General features: G+C 44.0%; 1 protein-coding gene across 4 annotated transcripts in view; it reads right to left on the reverse strand.

The window, feature by feature from the left end:
* Positions 1–24,185, reverse strand: part of LOC121540391 (retinoic acid receptor RXR-gamma-A) — a 57,192-nt gene extending 33,007 nt beyond the window's left edge. For all 4 annotated transcript variants that reach the window (XM_041849234.2, XM_041849232.2, XM_041849233.2 and 1 more), the window contains exon 1: positions 23,969–24,185. Coding sequence is in view for 3 of the 4 variants with exons in the window: in XM_041849232.2 (XP_041705166.2) it covers positions 23,969–24,002 (34 nt within the window). In the remaining variant the exon portion in view is untranslated. The remainder of the gene's footprint in view (positions 1–23,968) is intronic.
* Positions 24,186–25,390: the final 1,205 nt, after the last annotated feature.

Consider the following 25,390-nt stretch of genomic DNA (forward strand, 5'->3'; position numbering starts at 1 on the left):
ATTCAGACCCTTTGCTATGAGACTCGAAATTGAGCTCAGGACCATCCTGTTTCCATTGATCATCCTTGAGATGTTTCTACAACTTGATTGGAGTCAACCTGTGGTAAATTCAATTTATTGAACATGATTTGGAAACGCACACACCTGTCTATATAAGGTCCCACAGTTGACAGTGCATGTCAGAGCAAAAACCAAGCCATGAGTTCAAAGGAATTGTCCGTAGAGCGCCGAGGCAGGATTGTGTCGAGGCACAGATCTGCAGCATTGAAGGTCCCCAAGAACACAGTGGCCACCATCATTCTTAAAAGGAAGAAGTTTGCAACCACCAAAACTCTTTCTAGAGCTGGCCGCCCGGCCAAACTGAGCAATCAGGGGAGAAGGGCCTTGGTCAGGGAGGTGACCAAGAACCCGATGGTCACTCTGACAGAGCTCCAGAGTTCCTCTGTGGAGATTGGAGAACAGTTCCAGAAGGACAACCATCTCTGCAGCACTCCACCAGTCAGGCCTTTATGGTAGAGTGGCCAGACGGAAGCCACTCCTCAGTAAAAGGCACATGACAGCCTGCTTTAGTTTGCCAAAAGGCACCTAAAGGACTCTCAGACCATGAGAAACAAGATTTTCTGGTCTGATGAAACCAAGATTGAACTCTTTGGCCTGAATGCCAAGCGTCACGTCTGGAGGAAACCTGGCACCATCCCTAGAGTGAAGCATTGTGGTGGCAGCATCATGCTGTGGGGATGTTTTCAGCGGCAGGGATTGGGAGACTAGTCAGGATCGAGGGAAAGATGAACGGAACAAAGTACAGAGAGATCCTTGATGAAAACCTGCTCCAGAGTGCTCAGGATGTCAGACTGGGGCGATGGTTCACCTTCCAACAGGACAATGACCCTAACCACACAGCCAAGACAACGCAGGAATGGCTTCTCTGAATGTCCTTGAGTGGCCCAGCCTTGAACTTGAACCTGATCAAACATCTCTGGAGAGACCTGAAAATAGTTGTCCATCGACGCTCCCCACCCAACCTGACAGAGCTTGAGAGGATCTGCAGAGAAGAATGGGAGAAACTCCAAATACAGGTGTGCCAAGCTTGTAGCATCATACCCAAGAAGACTCAAGACTGTAATCGCTGCCAAAGGTGTTTCAACAAAGTACTGAGTTAAGGGTCTAAATATTTATGTAAATGTGATATTTCTGTTTTTATTTTTAATAAATTAGCAGACATTTCTAAAAACCTGTTTTTACTTTGTCATTATTGGGTATTTTGTTTAGATTGATGAGGGAAAAAACAATTTGATCAATTTTAGAATAAGGCTATAATGTAACAAAATGTGGAAAAGGTCAAGGGGTCTGAATACTTTCAGAATGCACTGTATTACTGTGTAACCGAAGGTTATGGATGAAGACGTCATGAGAATAAAATAACCGTCATAACCGTTAAAAATAAAAATACTTGTTTTTTTGTTTGTTGTTTTTTGTTGTTGTGTGGAATGAACATCTGACTGAAGATGGGATGGCCGGGCATTCTTGTGGTTGAGTCCGTTTCTGCGGTAACATGGACTCTTAACAACGTGATGAAAGTGGGTTGTCCTTGCTGAAATCAAGCAAGTCGTTGTAGCAAACTAGTCTTCGGTTGCCTAGGCATCACCCCGCTCCCTGCAGTAGTAGCACACATAGAAATAGAATGAAAACAACATGTTTGGAATCTCTAACCCTGGCAATTTGACTGGTAAACTCATTGGACACTCGCAATGGCTGCCTGATATTGTGACACAATAATTTCCATGGTAATGTAGAATGTTCATTCAAATAATGTTAACTGATGTAGCTCATGCAATGGAATGTATTTTTTACTGTATAATGTCAGTTGAATTTGATCAACAAATCACAGCACATATTGATGGGTACACTTCCTGCTTTTACTTCCTGCTTTGCTTCTATGGGTACACTCGCAGTGGCCACCAGTCCACCCATTATGCCATAATTTACTTGAATAGGGACACCCGTTCTATTCATTATATTTCTATGGCAGCACATGCGGAGGAGGAGAGGAGAACATGTGCGTCTTCGAATAGTTATTACGGTAAACAAATTAATTTGGCTGGCCAATAACCGTCATCCAAAATTCCATGAACGTCACAGTCCTACTTTAATGTAGTGGGAAAGAGTATGGAACAGACATAGCTGAATTCAACAGTTCTCCATATCAGACATATACAGTAGCATACGGTGGAACCACAGCTGTTTGGCTGGTAATTCTGTTCTGTATGCCAGAGATCAGATGTTGTGCAACTTCCTGTTTTAACAGAAAACTACAGCCCCCTCTCCCCTGTACTGTATGGGCTACAGCACCCACGCCTTTTCCACTGGCCTGTACCGTATGGGCTATAACACCCACCCCCACCCCCTGACTCTATGGGCCCACCCAAGAAAACAGACAGCCCCACCCCTCTCTCCCTGACTGTATGACTGACTGAGTGCCTTCAGAAAGTATTCATACCCATTGACTTATTCCACATTTGTTGTGTTACAGCCTGAATTCAAAATGGATTCAAAAATATTTTTTTCACCCATCTACACAAAATACCCCATAATATCAAAGTGAAAAATATGTTTTAGAAATGTTTGCAAATTTATTGAAAATGAAATACGGAGATATCTCATTTACATAAGTATTCACACCCCTGAGTCAATACATGTTAGAATCACCGTTGGCAGTGATACAGCTGTAAGTCTTTCTGGGTACGTCTCTAAGAGTTTTGCACACCTTGATTGTACAATATTTGCACATTATTATAAAAAAAAATATTCAAGCTCTGTCAAGTTGTTGTTGATCATTGCTAGACTGCCATTTTCAAGACTTGCCATAGATTTTCAAGCCAATTTAACTCAAAACTGTACCTAGGCCACTCAGGAACATTCAATGTTGTCTTGGTAAGCAACTCCAGTGTATATTTGGCCTTGTGTTTTAGGTAACTGTCCTGCTGAAAGGTGAATTTGTCTCCCAGTTGTCAAGGGCTGAGCGTAGATGTGGTGCAGAAATCAAGCGCAGGACAACAGAGGCTCTTCAACAGTCTTTAGTGAGGATCAAACAAAACAAAAGACTCACGGCAAAATCCCAGCCGGAGGGCAAGCGAAACAATTACGCACACAGGGAACAGTGCGTAACCCAAACTGCGCACACAGTGCAGACACTCTCTCAAAACCAAACAGAACGAGAGAGAACAAACTGACGCCTAGCTGACACGAAACAATTACACACAACACATGACAAAACCTAAGAGAACGTATAGGGCACATAATCAACACTAACAAAGAACAGGTGTACAAACAGACCAAACCAAACGCACATCGAAACATAGAACGGTGGCAGCTAGTACTCCGGAGACGACGACCGCCGAAGCCTGCCCGAACAAGGAGGAGAAGCAGCCTCAGCCGAAACCGTGACACCAGTGTCTGTTGGAAAGCAGACTAAACCAGGTTTTCCTCTAGGATTTTGCCTGTGCTTAGCTCAATTGTGTTTCTTTTTATAAAAAAAAAACCTCCCCATTCCTTGCCGTTTACAAGCATACTCATAACATGATGCAGCCATCACCATGCTTGAAAATATAAAGAGTAGTATACAGTGTTGTGTTGGATTTGCCCAAGACATATCACTTTTGTATTCAGGACATAAAGTTAATTTCTTTGCCACATTTTTTGCAGTTCTACTTTAGTGCCTTATTGCAAACAGGATGCATGTTTTGAAATATTTTTATTCTGTAGAGGTGTCCTTCTTTTCACTCAGTCATTTAGGTTACTATTGTGGAGTAACTTCAATGTTACTTTTCTCCTATCACAGCCATTAAACTCTATAACTGTTTTGAAGTCACCATTGGCCTCATGGTGAAATCCCTGAGCGGTTTCTTTCCTCTCCCCGGCAACTGAGTTAGGAAGCACGCCTGTACAGTGAGGGAAAAAAGTATTTGATCCGCTGCTGATTTTCTACGTTTGCCCACTGACAAAGACATGATCAGATCATGATCTATACTTTTAATGGTAGGTTTATTTGAACAGTGAGAGACAGAATAACAACAAAAAAATTCAGAAAAATGCATGTTAAAAATGTTATAAATTGATTTGCATTTTAATGAGGGAAATACGTATTTGACCCCTCTGCAAAACATGACTTAGTACTTGGTGGCAAAACCCTTGTTGGCAATCACAGAGGTCAGACGTTTCTTGTAGTTGGCCACCAGGTTTGCACACATCTCAGGAGGGATTTTGTCCCACTCCTCTTTGCAGATCTTCTCCAAGTCATTAAGGTTTCGAGGCTGGCGTTTGGCAACTCGAACCGTCAGCTCCCTCCACAGATTTTCTATGGGATTAAGGTCTGGAGATTGGCTAGGCCACTCCAGGACCTTAATGTGCTTCTTCTTGAGCCACTCCTTTGTTGCCTTGGCTGTGTGTTTTGGGTCATTGCCATGCTGGAATACCCATCCAAGACCCATTTTCAATGCCCTGGCTGAGGGAAGGAGGTTCTCACCCAAGATTTGACGGTACATGGCCCCGTCCATCGTCCCTTTGATGCGGTGAAGTTGTCCTGTCCCCTTGGCAGAAAAACACCCCCAAAGCATAATGTTTCCACCTCCATGTTTGACGGTGGGGATGGTGTTCTTGGGGTCATAGGCAGCATTCCTCCTCCTCCAAACACGGCGAGTTGAGTTGATGCCAAAGACCTCGATTTTGGTCTCATCTGACCACAACACTTTCACCCAGTTCTCCTCTGAATCATTCAGATGTTCATTGGCAAACTTCAGACAGGTCTGTATATGTGCTTTCTTGAGCAGGGGGACCTTGTGGGCGCTGCAGAATTTCAGTCCTTCACGGCGTAGTGTGTTACCAATTGTTTTCTTGGTGACTATGGTCCCAGCTGCCTTGAGATCATTGACAATATCCTCCCGTGTAGTTCTGGGCTGATTCCTCACCGTTCTCATGATCATTGCAACTCCACGAGGTGAGATCTTGCATGGAGCCCCAGGCCGAGGGAGATTGACAGTTATTTTGTGTTTCTTCCATTTGCGAATAATCTCACCAACTTGTTGTCACCTTCTCACCAAGCTGCTTGGCGATGGTCTTGTAGCCCATTCCAGCCTTGTGTAGGTCTACAATCTTGTCCCTGACATCCTTGGAGAGCTCTTTGGTCTTGGCCATGGTTGGAGAGTTTGGAATCTGATTGATTGATTGCTTCTGTGGACAGGTGTCGTTTATACAGGTAACAAGCTGAGATTAGGAGCACTCCCTTTAAGAGTTTGCTCCTAATCTCAGCTCGTTACCTGTATAAAAGACACCTGGGAGCCAGAAATCTGATTGAGAGGGGGTCAAATACTTATTTCCCTCATTAAAATGCAAATCAATTTATAACATTTTTGACATGCATTTTTCTGGATTTTTTTGTTGTTATTCTGTCTCTTACTGTTCAAATAAACCTACCATTAAAATTATAGACTGATCATGTCTTTGTCAGTGGGCAAACGTCCAAAATCAGCAGGGGATCAAATACTTTTTTCCCTCACTGTATCTTTGTATTGACTGTGTGTACTGATACGCCATCTAAAGTGTAATTAAGAACTTCACCATGCTCAAAGGGATACTCAATGTCTACTTTTTTATATTGAAAAACCTTGGAAAACCTCCCTGGTCTTTGTGGTTGAATCTGTGTTTGAAATTCACTGCTCGACTGAGGGTTCTTACAGATAGTTGTATGTGCGGGGTACAGAGATGAGGTAGTCATTAAAAAATCATGTTAAACACTATTATTGCACATAGATTCAGTCCATGCAACTTATTATATGACTTGTTAAGCACATTTTTACTCCTGAACTTATTTAGGCTAGTCATAACAAAGGGGTTGAATACTTATTGACTCAAGACATTTCAGCTTTTCATTTTTATTAATTTGTAAAAGTGCACGGACACCGTCTGATGGTGGGATGCCTGACAGAAGGTTATCGTGCTCTGAAGGAAGAATGTTTTGTGTGTGTGGCAGGAAGCCAACAAAAATCTGAGGGCTGTGGTGGTTAACGGGGCTATCCTCGCCTGACCTGACCCACCTCCACAGGCTGTCCGACGCAATGCTATTTACATTTACATTTTAGTAATTTAGCAGATGCTCTTATCCAGAGCGACTTACAGTTAGTTAGTGCATACATTTTTTCATACTGGCCCCCCGTGGGAATCTAACCCACAACCCTGGCGTTGCAAGCACCATGCGCTACCAACAAAGCTACACGGGACTTATTTGATGTAAATCACTTCACAAAGGCTCCGTAATGTACGTTTCTGTACTGCTCACACTCACATTCCATAATGGAGGAACAAACCTTGAAAGATCATCGCAGACTTTAGAATGTTGTAGACTGACTCCAACAAAACGTTCAAGTTGGCCACACACAGACGCACAAACACAAATATTGCATGCTAATGCACACAGTCATACACACACACACACACACACACACACACACACACACACACACACACACACACACACACACACACTGGGTTCCACATGGCTTCACTGTACTGTGGCTTTGTGACCTTCTATTCTACTGAAAACAAACAGACAGAACAGCTGTGTTCACCTTTGGCAATTGCTGTCAAGACTCAAAGGTCGCTTGTTGCCAAATCCCTCCCGACCAAGTTCAAAAGAGAACATATCAGTATCCAAGGGTTACAGAGATTATTCTGAGAAAACGCTTGCAGAGAGGTACAGTGTGCTGCTGCCTGCTGCTTCCCATGAAACTCAGACTGGAAAGCCTATGCCAGTGTATGGCGGTCTGTAATACATAACATCATAATAACCATAATGCTGAAATGACAATACTGTCCAGAGCTAGGCTATATAATTATATAACACATGCCCAGTCCCGATCAAGCAATTCACATTACTCATTTATATTCACATTACTCTATTACTTCAAAATAGAATGGGTACACTTGAGAGGAAAATACAAATGGTGATGTGTATTACACTGTTTATGTTTCCGACTTGATGAGGACAGATACATGTATGGGGATAAAGAGACATTCAGCTACATTCAGAGAGGGCTACAGTAAGTAAGAAAAGAGCCCCGTCTTTGCGCTCTCATAGCACACAAAAGAGCACACTGGAAGTCACCATTGTGTCCCGTTTATTTATTTTTGCGGATAAACCCAAACCACAAACCTTTTAAATCCCTGCTAGTTAATTACAGACTAGTGGATAGCTAAATAGATTAAGCACTCCAGTGTGTGGTAATTCAATAAGCCTGCGGCCCACTAATTAATGATATCTACGCTCTGGACTGGAGAACAGACTACTGTGTGTGTGTGTGTGTGTGTGTGTGTGTGTGTGTGTGTGTGTGTGTGTGTGTGTGTGTGTGTGTGTGTGTGTGTGTGTGTGTGTGTGTGTGCGTGCGTGCGTGCCTGCGTGAATGCGTGCGTGTGCGTGCCTGCTTGTGTGCGTGGATGTAGGAAGGGGGGTCGACATAGAATGACACACACTTCAATATCTATCAGATCATCCCCTACATAGAGAAGTGCATCCCCTACCGCGTGCATCGATCTGCAGTGTGTGTTTATGTGTGTGTGTGTTTGTGTGTGTGTTGCACTGTGACAGACTGATACAGAGCGTAATAATTCCTAAAGCAATCAGGAGAACAGACTGGGAGAGTCATTAGATTAGCAACAGTTAATCAAAATTCTTAAACGTTTTTAAAAACAATTCCAATAAATGCAACGGGTTAGACAAACTTTTTACATTTTTAAAATCCATCAGATATTGACTGAATTATAGCACATAAAACATTTTACTGGCAAGGACAAATAATGAGTTCAGGGATTCTGGTTGGAATTCAGGTATTTAATTAGTCAAATTTCACTTTTTATTTTCTTAGAATGCACTCATATATACATTTTATTATTGTAGCAGGTATTTTTTTAAATATTTTGTGTTAAAACAAAGAAAATGATATGTGCCTCATTTGCATAAATACACTGGGTGTATTTGCATAAATGAATAAATTAATATAAAGGGTTGGAACAGGGCTGCAACCACCAAAAACTTGCTCTGTCTACCCTACCTGCACTCACCTGTGCTGTCTAGACTGCCTCATTAATTATTGTTGTTGTCACGTTCTCATGCGTAATTCAACAAGTGTGTCAATAGAAGGAAACCCTCGGAATAAAAATCAACATGCTTGGCGCTAGATTACACCTATCTAAACATACGTTACATTGTTTGCAAGATCAGACTTAATATCACTATAATCCGAGTGTTCATTTTCTGAAGTTGCTTTCACTTCAGCGCATCTAATTTGTAAACATTTTAACTGTATTTAATTCTTACTTTTTTTAATTCCAAAAAGAATTTACACACATCAAAATGAAGTTATCTTTCTTGTGACATAAGTGTTTAGACAGCGCATTAAATCCCAGACAAAGCTTTAGCGTTCTTATAGATTCAACGGAAAGACAATGTATTCCATTGAGCCCATTTCAGCCGTTACCGGGGTGTGTTTGACAGGTCATTACAAACATTTCTGTGGTGGTAATGTTAACGGGAAAAAACTACATGCACAAGCAAGAGTATGAAAGAGTTGCAGGAGTAAAATAAAAGCAATCAATCCAGCGATATTTAAGTGACAACTGGATTTTGCACCCCTCAAACAGGAAATAGATGGCTGAAAAAGACGGGGCTTGTGCATTGCCACATTAGATAATGGTGTTAAGCACATTCCACGGAGGGCCGAGTGTCTGCAGGTTTTCGCTCCACCCTTGTACTTGATTGATGAATTAAGGTCACTAATTAGTAAGGAACTCCCCTCAACTGGTTGTCTAGGTCTTCATTGAAAGGAAAAACCTGCAGACACTCGGCCCTCTGTGGAATGAGTTTGCCACCCCTGGTGTTAAGGATTAACAAAAATTCAGGAGAACAGACTTGAATGGAACACTTAACTAGTTGCATTGAACACAGCTCCCTTGCAACTCAACAAGCACCAGCTTCTAACCATTGCCAATCAGCTTCAACTACTGTTTGCAACACTTAACTAGTTGCCTTGAACGTAACTCATCAAACAAGCTCCAGCTGCTACTAACTGCTAATCAGCCTCAACACCTGTTCTCACTCTCCTTCGTCACCACTACCACCCTACTTAAAGTTGACCAAACAATCATTCCTCCTCTCTGTTTTGCGTTGCATTCAAGGCACTGCGTGGCAAGACTTGATTTATTGAAAGTTCTACTCAAAGTTTACTTGGTCACTTAAGTTAGCTAATTGACTTCGTTTACAATGGAGATTGATGTCACCGCCTCGGATTCCGATATGTTTTCAGACCAAGTTCCAGACTCTCCATTCTCCATTATCATGGACACGCCACCTCTAACCAGATGGCTGCGGTCCATTGTCTTGGTGCCCGCCACCATTCCCGGCCTCACAAAGAACTGGAATACTTATCAGCTTTTCCCACTCTCAATCCCTCCCTCTCTGCCCTTGTCTCTTCTGCCAGCAGTGCCCTCCCCACATTGTACGCCTGCTCTGGCCCCTCATCCTCCTTGTTCCTACTTTTCTCGCTGGCCCTGTGACCACTGCCTTGGCAGTGGCTCACCCACTCTCTCTGCCAGGCAGAGCGGAGGTGGAGAAGGTCAAAGTTGCAGGTCCATTATGATATTCCGAGAGCAACTTTGCATATGTAACAAGGTAGTTAGAAATGCCAGACGGGCTCATTTTTTAAAAACTTGATCACTAATAATCTGAATAATTTGTGAGTGCTCTTCTCGACAATTGATGGCCTGATAAATCTTACCCCTGCAAACCTATGTGAATTTTTTAGGCATATTTCAAAGATAAGCTAAACATTAGGCTGGTTATAAGTCAAGTAAGACCTGATGAGAAGTTTGTGTGGTCTAGCCTGGTACTATAGTTCTTGTGAGTAACCTAATTTATCTTCCTTTAACTCTGCCTCAGACATTGTTATCTCGTACCATACAAACTTATCTCGTACCATTCTGATAGATTGGAGAAAGTCAGAAAACATGTTTGTAACATTAATAATTAGATTGTTATTCCATTGGTTACCTTGAGGCATACACTCCAGGGGCAGAATGGCCCACACACATTGAATATTGCACTTTTAAATGTTAGAGCAATCACTAGTAAAACCTTTCTCGTGAATGACCTCATTACTGAGCGCAAAGTTGATTGCATGTTTCTCACTGAAACATGGCTGTCATCAGACTGTAGTGCCGTTCTACAGCTTTTCATCCTCAATCAGAAAAGGGACAAAGGGTGCGGGGACAGCCTCTATTTTTACTAATGCTGTAAGGACATTTCGTTTGGTGACTTTGGGTCTTTTGATATCATCATGCTATACTGTTTAAATGTAAGCCACCAGTGTAGGCCATAACCCTGGAAAGGCCACCAAAGCACTGCCCCAATCTATTTATTGATTTATCTGAACTATTGTCTATTGTCCTTGAGAACTATGATAGAATCCTTGTGTTGGGCGATTTTAATATTAATGTTGACAAAGAGACTGACTTCAAGGCCATTGAATTTATGAATCTTTGAGCTCTATGGACTTTATCCAACATGTTACTGGGCCCACCCATAACCGTGGCCATACTCTAGCCCTGGTTATTACCAAGGGGCTTTCTATTGACATGTCCTCTGTTATTTATGTTGCTTTATCTGATCACCACTGTGGATTTTTTACTACCTTGTTACCCATAGTACAAGATAATACTGAATGCAGTATTAAGAAATGCTATCTTACCTCTGAAGTTGCTACAGATTTTGAGTGTATGAACAATACTCCACCACCTATTCTGCCTTCCTCTTGTGATGATTTAGTTGATAACTTTAATAGCAAATTAAGGGAAACCATTGATGCCAAAGCTCCAGTGAAGTTGGAAAAGGCCACATCCAAACGGAGAGCCCCTTGGATGAGTGAGGAAACGAATCAGTTAAAGAGAAATTGCAGAAAGGCAGAGCGGAAGTGGAGAAACTCCAAGTTGCAGGTCCATTATGATATTCTGAGAGAGCAACTTGGCATATATAACAAGGCAATTAGAAATGTCAGACAGGCTCATTTAAAAAAACTTGATCACTATTAAATCAGAATAATAGTGAGTGCTCTTCTCGACCATTGATGGCCTGATAAATCCTACCCCCGCAAACCTATGTGAACTTTCCTCCACATCTAAATGTGATGAGTTTGCAGCATATTTCAGAGATAAGATAACAAACATTAGGCTGGATATCAGTCAAGCAACACCTGATGAGAAGTTTGATGATACAGTTGAAGTCAGAAGTTTACATACACTTAGGTTGGAGTCATTAAAACTCGTTTTTCAACCACTCCACAAATTTCTTGTTAACAAACTATAGTTTTGGCAAGTCGGTTAGGACATCTACTTTGTGCATGACACAAGTAATTTTTCCAACAATTGTTTACAGACTGATTATTTTGCTTATAATTCACTGTATCACAATTCCAGTGGGTCAGAAGTGACTGTGCCTTTAAGCAGCTTGGAAAATTCCAGAAAATTATGTCATGGCGTTAGAAGCTTCTGATAGGCTAATTGACATCATTTGAGTCAATTGGAGGTGTACCTGTGAATGTATTTCAAGGCCTACCTTCAAACTCAGTGCGTCTTTGCTTGACATCATGGTAAAAAATCAAAAGAAATCAGCCAAGACCTCAGAAATAAAATTGTAGACCTCCACAAGTCTGGTTCATCCTTGAGAGCAATTTCCAAACGCCTGAAGGTACCACGTTCATCTGTACAAACAATAGTACGCAAGTATAAACACCATGGGACAACGCAGTCGTCATACCGCTCAGGAAGGAGATGTGTTCTGTCTCTTAGAGATTAATGTACTTTGGTGCGAAAAGTGCAAATCAATCCCAGAACAACATCAAAGGACCTTGTGAAGATGCTGGAGGAAACAGGTACAAAAGTATCTATATCCACAGTAAAACAAGTCCTATATCAACATAACCTGAAAGGCCGCTCAGCAAGGAAGAAGCAACTGCTCCAAAACCGCCATAAAAAAGCCAGACTACGGTTTGCAACTGCACATGGGGACAAAGATTGTACCATCACAAAGCCCTAACCTCAATCCTATAGAAATTTGTGAGCAGAACTGAAAAAGTGTGTGCGAGCAAGGAGACCTACAAACCTGACTCAGTTACACCAGCTCTGTCAGGAGGAATGGGCCAAAATTCACCCAACTTATTGTGGGAAGCTCGTGGAAGGCTAGCCGAAACGTTTGACCCAAGTTAAACAATTTAAAGGCAATGCTACCAAATATTAATTAAGTGTATGTAAACTTCTGACCCACTCGGAATGTGATGAAAGAAATAAAAGCTGAGATAAATCATTCTCTCTACTATTATTCTGACATTTCACATTCTTAAAATAAAGTGGTGATCCTAACTGACCTAAGACAGGGAATCTTTAATAGGATTAAATGTCAGGAATTGTGAAAAACTGAGTTTAAATGTATTTGGCTAAGGTTTATGTAAACTTCCGACTTCAACTGTATGTGCCCTAGCCTACCACGCAAAGGCACTATGGATTTATTTTCCCTAGTTGACATAGACATGCTCAGGAAAGTGATATCACAACTTAAGCCTTCTACATGCCTTCTCGATCCTATCCCCACCACCTTCAAAACAGTTTTTCATTGCATCTGAAGAAATGCAAGCTATTGTTAATCACTCCCTGTTCACAGGCACTAAAAACTGCTAAGGTGAAACTCCTGAAGAAAAGTAATCTAGATTATTCAGCTTTTAGCAATTTTAGGCCAATCTCCAACCTTCCATTCTTAAGCAAAATTCTGGAGAAATTGGTGTTCACAGCTAAGTTATTTTTTAAAGTGCCAACTGTATTTAAAAAAAGAAATCCTATCTGCTTTTCATGCCTCTCCGGTTTAGTTCTAAATTGGTTTAGGACCTATTTAACCGGTTGAGTTTGTTTTGTCACCCTTGGTGAACATAACTCAGAGAAAATACATATCACATGTGGTGTTCCGTTACGTTCGATTTTAGGTCCGGTACTGTAAACTTTATATATGTTACCCCTTGGCAGGGTTATCAGAAACCACAGCATTGATTTTCACTGCTACGCAGATGATACATAACGTGGTCCTCTGTAGCTCAGCTGGTAGAGCACGGCGCTTGTAACGCCAAGGTAGTGGGTTCGATCCCCGGGACCACCCATATACACAAAAATGTATGCACGCATGACTGTAAGTCGCTTTGGATAAAAGCGTCTGCTAAATGGCATATTATTATTATTTATATTTCTGTGTCACCAGAGGATTTTAGCTCCACGGATACATTATTAGACTGTATTAGTGATTTGAATACTTGGATGGCTCACAACTTTCCCCAGCTAAATCAAGACAAGACCGAGGTACCTATTGTTGGAGCCAAAGTACAGAGCGAGAATTTGGCCGCACATTTTAATAAACGGGCAATAAAAAAAATGGGTGTTATTTTAGATTCTGAACCACCTGGGGAACATTGCCAAGGTGCGGCCGTTTCTCTCTCAGGCTGACAGAGATTCATCCATGCTTTTATTACAAGCAGGCTTGACTACTGTAATGCTCTCCTGTCTGGTCTACCCAAGAAAGCCATTGGTCAACTGCAAAACATACAGAATGCTGCAGCACGGGTACTGACCAAGACCAGATGGATAGCACACATTATACTGGTTTTAAGTTCTCTGCACTGAGTTTTAGATTTAATTTTAAGATTCTTCTATTGGTTTTTAAATCAATCCACGATTGTGCACCCCAATACATGTCAGACATGCTTTTAAGTTATGTACCCAGTAGGTCTTCTGGCACTGGCCTTTTAACTATCCCAAAGCCTAGGAACAAGAGGCATTTAGAGGCAGCCTTTAGTTATTATGCCCCCAGCCTCTGGAATAGCCTGCAAGAGACCCTGAGTGGGGCCGACACTGTAGACATATTTAAGAGATCTTAAAACACACCTTTCAGCTTTGCTTTTCCTTAGGGTTCTTTTTAGTCGTTCAGTTTTTATTGTTATTCTTACATTTTTTATCCTCTTATGTTTGTTGTGTAGTAAATATTTCAGTTTTTATTTTCATTGTTTTTATTCGTTTTTTCCTGTGAAGCATTCCATGTCTGAAATGTACCTCATCCCCAGTCCTGACTTCTTCTTGCAGTATGCCACGGTCAACTATGCCATCACTTATTAAACTTGCTGGCCATGCAGCCTGGCTTGCCAAGGCCAATATCATCTCCGCCTTCATGGTGCTGCCCCTCCATCCCGACACTTGGCATCTCTTCTGAGTTTGCTGGGAGGGGCTGTATTACTTCTCTGTCCACCTGACTTTTGGATGCAAGAGCAGCCCTCGCTTAGCCATATATGGGAAGCACAGCCGCGAGCTGCCCAGTGACACAAGCCTACCAGACGAGCTAAACCACTTCTATGCTCGCTTCGAGGAAAGCAACACTGAAGCATGCATGAGAGCACCAGCTGTTCCGGATGACTATGTGATCACGCTCTCCGTAGCCGATGTGAGTAAGACTTTTAAGCAGGTCAACATTCACAAGGCCGCAGGTCCAGACGGATTACCAGGACGTGTACTCCGAGCATGTGCTGACCAACTGGCAAGTGTCTTCACTGACATTTTCAACATGTCCCTGACTGAGTCTGTAATACCAACATGTTTCAAGCAGACCACCATAGTCCCCGTGCCCAAGAACTCTAAGATAACCTGCCTAAATGACTACCGACCCGTAGCACTGACGTCTGTAGCCATGAAGTGCTTTGAAAGACTGGTCATGGCTCACATCAACAGCATAATCCCAGAAACCCTAGACCCACTCCAATTTGCATACCGCCCCAACAGATCCACAGATGATGCAATCTCTATCGCACTCCACACTGCCCTTTCCCACCTGGACAAGAGGAACACCTACGTGAGAATGCTATTCATTGACTACAGCTCAGCATTCAACACCATAGTGCCCTCTAAGCTCATCACTAAGCTAAGGATCCTGGGACTAAACACCTCCCTCTGCAACTGGATCCTGGACTTCCTGACGGGCCGCCCCCAGGTGGTAAGGGTAGGTAACAACACATCTGCCACACTGATCCTCAACACGGGGGCCCCTCAGGGGTGCGTGCTCAGTCCCCTCCTGTACTCTCTGTTCACCCATGACTGCATGGCCAGGCACGACTCCAACACCATCATTAAGTTTGCCGACGACACAACAGTGGTAGGCCTGATCACCGACAACGATGAGACAGCCTATAGGGAGGAGGTCAGAGATCTGGCCATGTGGTGCCAGGACAACAACCTCTCCCTCAACGTGACCAAGACAAAGGAGATGATTGTGGACTACAGGAAAGAAAGAGGACTGAGCACGCCCCCATTCTCATCGACGGGGCTGTAGTTGAACAGGTTGAGAGCTTCAAGTTCCTTGGTGTCCACATCACCAACGAACTATCATGGTCCAAACACACCAAGACAGTCGTGAAGAGGGCACGACAAAGCCTATTCCCCCCTCAGGAGACTAAAAAGATTTGGCATGGGTCCTCAGATCCTCAAAAAAATTCTACAGCTGCACCATCGAGAGCATCCTGACTGGTTGCATCACCGCCTGGTATGGCAACTGCTTGGCCTCCGACCGCAAGGCACTACAGAGGGTAGTGCGTACAGCCCAGTACATCACTGGGGCAAAGCTTCCTGCCATCCAGGACCTCTATACCAGGCGGTGTCAGAGGAAGGCCCTCAAAATTGTCAAAGACTCCAGCCACCCTAGTCATAGACTGTTCTCTCTGCTACCGCACGGCAAGCTGTACCGGAGTGCCAAGTCTAGGTCCAAAGACTTCTCAACAGCTTCTACCCCCAAGCCATAAGACTCCTGAACAGCTAATCATGGCTACCCGGACTATTTGCACTGCCCCCCACCCCATCCTTTTTACGCTGCTGCTACTCTGTTAAGTATTTATGCATAGTCACTTTAACTCTACCCACATGTACATATTACCTCAACTACCTCAACTAGCCGGTGCCCCCGCACATTGACTCTGCAACGGTACCCCCCTGTATATATAGCCTCCCTACTGTCACTTTATTTTACTTCTGCTCTTTTTTTCTCAACACTTTTTTTGTTGTTGTTTTATTCTTACTTTTTTTGTTTAAAATAAATGCACTGTTGGTTAAGGGCTGTAAGTAAGCATTTCACTGTAATGTCTGCACCTGTTGTATTCGGCGCATGTGACCAATAAAATTTGATTTGATTTGATTTGATATATGGCAATGGTCTATTTGCATATAGGCGTACCGGAGCTCTGATTAGTTATGCTGCACCGGTCTGTGTAGAGTACGGGCTGAGTTGTGCTTGTCAATGCAATAGAATCCTACTCCGATGTGTTCTGCCTACAACAAAATCTCTTGCATACTAAGTCTTGCATAGTTCGTTTTGGTATGTTGCATTGAAAATGGCTAATATTGCATTGATTCGATCATAATTCCCACAGTAAAGGGAAACGTTGATAGTGTTAACTAAGGGGAAAACCTCTAGAAAGTTGAGTGAAGTTCAATCTCGTGCTTCTTTGTACAGGCTGATATTTCTTCTCTGGGGCAGTGCCGGGGGTAACAGAAGGCCCCTCCACTCGCCTCAAATTCCTCTGCATCATGCTGGACACAGTCTCCTTTCAGGCCTCCATGCATCTCGACAATCTTTAGCGTATATCCCTCCTCCTGTCCAATTACTTGGAATCTCCCCACTGCACTAAACGTAAGCTGCTTTCACTGCTGGGCCACCTGAATTATGCCATCAGGATCATCCATCAAGGCCGCTCCTTCCTGTCCCACTTTCTCCCCCTGGCCGCCTCCGTGCCTTCCCTGCTTCCCACCGTGGTCTTTGACCCCTCGTGCCTCTTGGAGCTCAGGCTTTGGCACCTTCTCCTCAGTTATTGGAACGGTATCACCTTTTTCTATGATGAATGTGTCTCTTCTCCTGAAGACTTACAGTTCTTCACTGATGCTGCCCCTTCCATCGGGTACAGGGGTTTCTACAGCGGTCATCTATATAGCTTCCTAAACTTGCCTCCTTTCCTGCGGCCCCCTCCTCCGCCCTGTTCGGGTTGTCATAGCTGCTTCTCTCTGAAGGCACGAATGGTCCAGATGGTGTAAATAGACAGTTTTTTTTTTTTTTTGTCTATTTTGTATATATTTCAGACAGCTGATGTTCTGAAAGAGCTGAAAAATATGGACCCCTACAAATCAGCTGGGCTAGACAATCTGGACCCTTTCTTTCTAATATTAGCCGCCGAAATTGTCGCAAACCCTATTACTAGCCTGTTCAACCTCTCTTTCATAACGTCTGAGATCCCCAGAGATTGGAAAGCTGCCACGGTCATCCCCCTCTTCAAAGGGGTAACACTCTAGATCCAAACTGTTACAGACCTATATCCATCCTGCCATGCGTTTCGAAAGTATTTGAATGTCAAGTTAACAAAGAATCACTACTCTCGGCTGGTCTGACCTAGAGTATGTGGACAACTACAAATACCTAGGTGTCTGGTTAGACTGTAAACTCTCCTTCCAGACTCACATTAAGCATCTCCAATCAAAAGTTAGATCTAGAATTGGCTTCCTATTTCGCAACAAAGCCTCCTTCACTCATGCTGCCAAAATGCCCTCGTAAAACTGACTATCCTACCGATCCTTGACTTCGGCGATGTCATTTACAAAATAGCCTCCAACACTCTACTCAGATAATTGGATGTAGTCTATCACAGTGCCATCCGTTTTGTCACCAAAGCCTCATATACTACTCACCATTGTGACCTGTGCGCTCTTGTTGGCTGGCCCTCACTACATATTCATCGCCAAACCCACTGGCTCCAGGTCATCTATAAATCACTGCTAGGCAAATCCCCGCCTTATCTTAGCTCACTGGTCACCATAGCAACACCCACCCGTAGTCTGCGCTCCAGCAGGTATATCTCACTGGTCATCCCCAAAGCCAACACCTCCTTTGGCCGCCATTCCTTCCAGTTCTCTGCTGCCAATGACTGGAATGAACTGCAAAAATCTCTGAAGCTGGAGACTTTCATCTCCCTCACTAACTTTAAGCATCAGTTGTCAGAGAAGCTTACCGATCACTGCACCTGTACACAGCCCATTTGTAATTAGCCCACCCAACTACCTCATCCCCATATTGTAATTTATTTTGCTAATTTGCACCCCAGTATCTCTATTTGCACATCATCTTTTGCACATCTATCATTCCAGTGTTAATACGAAATTGTAACTATTTTGCACTATGGCCTTACCTCCATAATTTACTACATTCGCACACACTGTATATATATTTTCTGTTGTATTTTTGACTTTATATTTTGTTTACCCCATATGTAACTCTGTGTTGTTGTTTTTATCGCACTGCTTTGCTTTATCTTGGCCAGGTTGCAGTTGTAAATGAGAACTTGTTCTCAACTTGCTTACCTGGTTAAATAAAGGTGAAGAAAAAAAATTTGGAAAAAAAGGGACATACTCATCCATTCCCGACAACCTTTCCGTGGTACACATCATTAACAAGGGCCGTTCTGACTCCCTCCCTATCATGAGTTTCCTAAGATGTCTAACATGGCTAACTGTCACCCATCAGTTCCTTCTCAGAGCTGCACATGTACCCGGCCAATGTAACTCAACCGCTGATTCTGTCTCATCTTCAATTTCAGAGATTCAGGCGCTTGGCCCTGTATGCAGAATCCCTACCAACCCCAGTCACTCCTTCTTCCATGATGACCTTCCTGTGAACCATCCACTCCTTCGCTTCATCTCCCAGTCACGCCACTCGAGCCTATCAGCTGTTGCACCAAGTACCCTGGAGATACTTCCAGCGTTTCCATATCATCGCTCACCTGCCTTTTCCCTCCAACGACTTCTTCTGCCTTCGTCACCCATGCCAGCTCATCCCTTTCCATGCGGACATCCTCCATCTAAGCAACTTCTTTCTCAAGTTGTTTACTGGGTCCCCATGTTCCTCCTCTCACCCTCTCTATCCTCAAAGGCCTCCAACTTACTGAAGTCAACCACCCTCTTCACCGCCAGCCCATCACACTCGACATCCTGTCTGCCTGCATCCAGACGCTGCAGTCTAATTACATCTCCATTGCAGTCTCTTCCACACTAGAATTAATGTTTCTTTTGGCATTTTGGGGATTTCTGCAATGTTCAGAGTTTACATCCTCATCTGCTATCTACAACCCTTCTCGTCATCCCAGTATGTCAGACGTCACCATCCTCGACAAAGATACCTTCATCTTCACCATCAAACACAGCAAAACCGATCAGTTTGGAACCAAACCAGTCTACCTGTTTTGTGTACCATCTACCCTCAGCCCTTACGAAGCACTCGCCTTCTTCCGGCAGCTCACACAATCTCAACATGCCTCTCCATCCGATCCACCATTCATCACCAATACTGGTTCTATCGCCTCTCACCAACGGTTCCATTCCCATTTGAGACAAATACTATCCCTGTCCGGCTATCCTGCTGACCAATTCTTTCTGACAATCCTTCCGCATCGGAGCCGCCTCCATGGCGTCCCGACAAGGCATCCGAGACCACGCTGCCCAACTCCTCGGCCGCTGGTCCTCTCAAGCCTATCCTTCCTACATCCGCTCTGACATCAACAACATCAGGATAGCCCACATCATGATCATCTCTCAGAACCAGCATTTACTCAGGCACAGTCCTCCTGTCTCTGGCTCATTTCATGGACACAGTTTACCTCACGCACCGTATCCTACCCAACCAGCCAAAAGAGGATTGGCTCTCCAGCTGAGCCTAGTTCCTCTCAAGGTTTTCTTCATTCAAGGGAGTTTTTTTTCCCTTGCCACCTTCGCTTCTGCTTGCGCTCCTGGGGTCTAAGGTTGGTTCACTTCATGGGCATCTCGTCCGTATGCCTCAACTATATCGCCAACCATTTAGCACCTACAGTCCAGAACAGCTCACTTCCTCTCCAGGATCCGACTAACATGGAGTTCCCCTTTTTGGAGATTGCCTTCACCGCAGAAGCCTAACTACCATGGCCTGATGGTGAGGTCTACCTGAGACTCCAAGTCAAACCCTACAGACTCAACCCGTCCGGATCCTTCATCTGCAGCCCTTGGCTTCATCCGGTCCATTCTCATTTCCTCACTGAATCTTCATGCTCACATCCATTCCATTTCCTCAAATACTCGAAACCCATTTCACGTCTGGTCCTTAAACCCGTGAACTGCCAACATGTAATTAAGAAGTGACTCTAGAGCTCAGTGAGTTTCAACGTGGCACCGTTATAGGATGCCACCTTTCCAACAAGTCAGTTCATCAAATTTCTGCCCTGCTAGAGCTGCCCCAGTCAACTGTAATTGATTTTATTGTGAAGTGGAAATGTCTAGGAGCAACAACGGCTCAGCCGCGAAGTGGTAGGCCACACAAGCTCACAGAACGGGACCGCCGAGTGCTGAAGCTCGTAGTGCATAAAAATATTCTCTGTACCGAGTTCCAAACTGCCTCTGGAAGCAATGTCAGCACAATAACTGTTTGCCGAGCAGCCGCACACAAGCCTAAGATCACCATACGAAATGCCAAGCATTGGCTGGAGTGGAGTAAAGATTGCCGCTATTGGACTGGAGCAGTGGAAACGCGTTCTCTGGAGTGATGAATCATGATTCACCATCTGACAGTCCAAAGGGACGAATCTGGGTTTGGCATATGCCAGGAGAACGCTACCTGCCCCAATGCATAGTGCCAACTGTAAAGTTTGGTGGAGGAGGAATAATGGACTGGGGCTGTTTTTCATGGGTCGGGCTAGGCACTTTAGTTCTAGTGAAGGGAAATCTTAATGCTACAGCATACATTGACATTCTAGATGATTCTGTGCTTCCAACTTTGAGGCAACCGTTTGGGGAAGGCCCTTTCCTGTTTCAGCATGACAATGGTTTGTCAAGATCAGTGTGGAAGAACTTGACTGGCCTGCACAGAGGCCTGACCTCAACCCCATCCAACACCTTTGGGATGAATTGGAACGCCGACTGCGAGCCAGGCCTAATCGCCCAACATCAGTGCCCGACCCCACTAATGTTCTTGTGGCTGAATGGATGCGAGAAGATCCTCTGCTGTCCCGTGTCTGAGTCTCAAATCAATACAGTGATGATGAGCAGCCAAAAGAGAGCTTTGGGACTGTTATTCACAGACACTGTTATACTAACAATCCAAATGCTATCCATTGCTACTGAGGGGTTTTCAGATGTGTTCCCACTCCAAGTTCCTAGTTTCTCTAAATAAATCTTAGAGTTTTCTATGTCAGCTCAGAGCAAATTGTTTATAAAACATAATAATACATAAAACATAGACCTTTCTTTCTTTCTTTCTTTCTTTCTTTCTTTCTTTCTTTCTTTCTTTCTACCAAGTCTGAACACATAATACAGATGGACCAGAGCTGGAGAGTATTGACCTAAACTGTCCTGTAGTAAACTCTCGCTGACACACTGTGAAAATGTAAATCTTCTCCCTCTCACTCTCTTTTTTTCTCTTTCTCTGTCAGGAACAGAGATTTCCCCTAAAGCAGTAACTTTCAGTCCAGCAGGGGAAGTAGGCAAGCCCGCTATTCAACCTATGGACAACAACGTTTCCAAAAGTAGGGCAAAACAAATGGATACATTTCCTCATGCTCCAAACAGAGACATTGACACATTGACACTGAGAACATTTCAAAAGAGGAAGGGGATCGATGGTTGGACGGGTGCTGAGACAGACAGAAGGAGATAACAGATGTTTTGGTTCAGAGATAAAGAACCTCAACTCAAACAACAACTGGACAGGACCAGCCAGACCCAACCAAATGATTCCCGATCAGGAATGAAGTGGACAGACTGGCCAAACGATCGCCGCACAACAAAGAAAAACAACTACTAGCAGAAGTGACCAGCCCCCGGCCCTGTTCCAAACTAACATTCCCATGTGGTTACTGGTGATGGTGAAGCAACTCTCTCTGCTTCATAGAAGTATTGAGGCCAGGGTATGAGAAGGGGAGGGGAGGAGGGGAAAGGGGAGGAGGGACCGAGGGCCGAAATAAGGATATATGTGCTGTTGCTGGCAATGGGACATCCCTGTCCTCTCTAACTCCTCTGGAACACTCCTCATTCCCATCCAACCTGCTCATATGCACCCAGTGACCCCATGACCTGGGTAGGATGCCCCACAGCCAGAGACTTGGACACACTCCCAGACTGCCCCAGGCTCAGCGTAGTGCACAGAGAGGATTTGAATGATCATCATGGATCATGGCCAGATCAGCACACATGTGCACTGCAGACAGCAGAGATAAGACGCCACCATGCTTAAAAATGGTGGTCGGTAGTATTCATCTGCCATCACAGACAGTGTTATAGATGTAAAACTGCTGCTGTGTCCTGAGAGGGAGAAGAGAACAGACAGACAGACAGACAGACAGACAGACAGACAGACAGACAGACAGACAGACAGACAGACAGACAGACAGACAGACAGACAGACAGACAGACAGACAGACAGACAGACAGACAGACAGACAGACAGACAGACAGACAGACAGACATCAGGGATTAACCCCATAGAGAACAATGAGTGTTCTCTATGGGGACTGACTGGGATGATTTCTGATTTCTACACTCATCAGCTGCTTTTATCCCTGGCGTTGAAACCCATTACATGTCTTATTATACCAACTTAATGGTCACATTTTACAATCAGTTGTTTTATAGAGCCATGACACATGCCTTGCTCAAGGGCAATAGAGAGAGAGAGTAGTAAACCCTGGTGGTTCACACACACAGGCATTCTCTTCACACACACAACAGACACACACATGCATGTGCGCGCACACAAACACACACACTGTGTCGTTCCTCTCGGCTGATAATGGCTGGTGACAGCCTGAGTGTGTCCAGAGAGGAAGGACCGTGTCTCTGTCTCTCTTCTGTCTTTGGTCAGAGGGAACATCAACACCTTGCTAACCAGAGGAAGGGGAAAACACAGAGGGAGAGGGGTTATGGAGAGATACAGAGTGACAGGCAACAGCGACAGAGAGAGATGGAGAGAGGGGAGGAAAGGAAAGAGAGGAAGACAGGAAAAAATAGGTGTTGAGGGAAGAGACAGTGGGTAAAAAGAGAGAGGTTGCGCAGAGAATGAGACAGAGTTGTTATGGTTATAGCTTGGTGTTGACATCACCTCAACGACCACCTTTGAACCCTGAACTGAGTGGGCTTCCATACTCAGATCACAATATTTATATTTTTCTCCTTCACTCTCTCCATGCCTGTTGCACACATGAAATCATTTGACCTCTTCTTACCATGCACAATCATTCGTGACACCATATGACAATAGTTAAAAGAACTAAGAGAATACCAAAGAAGAGGCAACCAAACCATACTCCATCAATCTACACTAAGACACAGAAGAGCCTGAGAACAGGCCCATTCTGGTTCCCCTCATAGGAGTCCCCTGACCAAAATACAACCCCAAACTCTCTCTACTTTTGAAGAGCCCTCACTCTGACTTAACAGTAACAGCCGTCAGTCAATTCAGACTGTATCTTAAACCACATGTTTGCAAACAACCCCCACATACCATAAACCACATATTACACACATACTGTACTGTAGTAGTTTAGGAACCCATCAAATGAAAACAGAACTCAGAACAGAACAGAGCATCTCTCCTGATGCTTAAGATCATACTTTGAAAAAAACACAACAAACAGCCCATAAAACAACCCTAAATACTAAAAGACAGCTTAATTAAAGTGTCTTCTTTCAATCCCCTTTTGAAAGCAAAAGCTTCAGGATTTTGCAGTGTAGCAAACTTGTTTGTAAACACACACACACACACACTCCTCTCGATCCCCTCTCCACTGACACTGACCGTCTGTCTGAATAAATTCCCCTCCCTGATCCATGGTCTTTACTTTGGGGAGCCTGGCAGTCAGAGTGTTGCGGTCCTGCGTTATTCGCAGTGGCTATAACCCAGCTCCCTGCTGGGGATTCCAAATGAGGGTGATGCCATAGGGTGCCACATGGCTCCAGAGAGGGTGGAGAGAAAAGGATGTACTCCGACTCCTGCTCCCGCTCCAACAGGAGATAGAGACGAGCAGACAGAGAGGGAGGGACAGAGGGAAGAGGAGAGAGAGAGAGGCGGAGTCTGCCCGCATAGTTTATGGTATTACCCAGATTATTCTCTGATCAAACTGAGGAACCGTTTGCTGTCCGTCCCCCCCTCCCTCCCCTATCTGAGGGCTACGGGTGTCAGTAAAACTATCTACATCGGATACACATGTTGTGGCAAAGCAGGGGGTTTGTGCTACACACACACACACACACACACTCAGTGCAACTAGCAGTTTCCTATTTCGTTCTCAATGATTCACAGCCAAAGAGTATGTGCAGAGATAATAAACCGAGAGTCAGTAATGCAATACCGGCCAACATCTAAAAAAAAAGTTCCTTGAGTGCACGTGTGAGAGTGGGTGTGTCCGTTTGTGTCTCAGTATAATTTTGGAGAGCTGAACAGAGTGGATTGAACTGGGCATGTCTGTAATTTCCCAGGATGCCTTTCTGCAATTAGGGCAGCATACATGCCTGTTTGCGCTGTGGTGGCAAACTGCACGTCGCCTGTGTGTGTGTCCCTGTCACTCCGTACCTTAGAGCAAAACCAGTCCTGTGTGTGTGTGTGTGTGTGTGTGTGTGTGTGTGTGTGTGTGTGTGTGTGTGTGTGTGTGTGTGTGTGTGCATGCGTGTACAAAGGGCCAAAAGGTAGAGACAACAATACATCACACAAAGCAGCCACAAGTGTCAGAAAGAGTGTCCATGATTGAGTCTTTGAATGTAGAGATGGAGATAAAACTTTCCAGTTTGAGTGATTTTTGTAGCTCGTGTGTGCTTTGGGGACCTTTAACAGAATGTGACTGGCAGAACGGGTTTTGTGTATATATACTGAAAAGTAATAGTTTAGCATTTTTAGGATATTATTCAAGTCACCAGCCTCCATTGGGGTGTGTGTGTGTGTGTGTGTTTTCATAAGCACTGACCGAAGAAGCCGACTCACATAGGGTTTTAAATCAAGTTGATCTGAGGAGGTATGAGGGGGAGGCAGTTTAGTTGGCTGGATAGTGTGGACTGGACATAGTGTATTTTCGCAGAGAGGACTGTGGTATTGACAGGGAAGAAGACTGAAACATGTGACATCTTTTGTCCCCCTGTGTTTTCAAGGAAAATAACTGACAGAGGGGGAATCAGATAACAGAGAAAAGAGAGAGACAGAAAAGCAAAGAGAAGAAAAAAAGAAAAA

This window comes from Coregonus clupeaformis, chromosome 26 (assembly GCF_020615455.1).
Source record: "Coregonus clupeaformis isolate EN_2021a chromosome 26, ASM2061545v1, whole genome shotgun sequence".
In the NCBI taxonomy this organism is placed as follows: domain Eukaryota; kingdom Metazoa; phylum Chordata; class Actinopteri; order Salmoniformes; family Salmonidae; genus Coregonus; species Coregonus clupeaformis.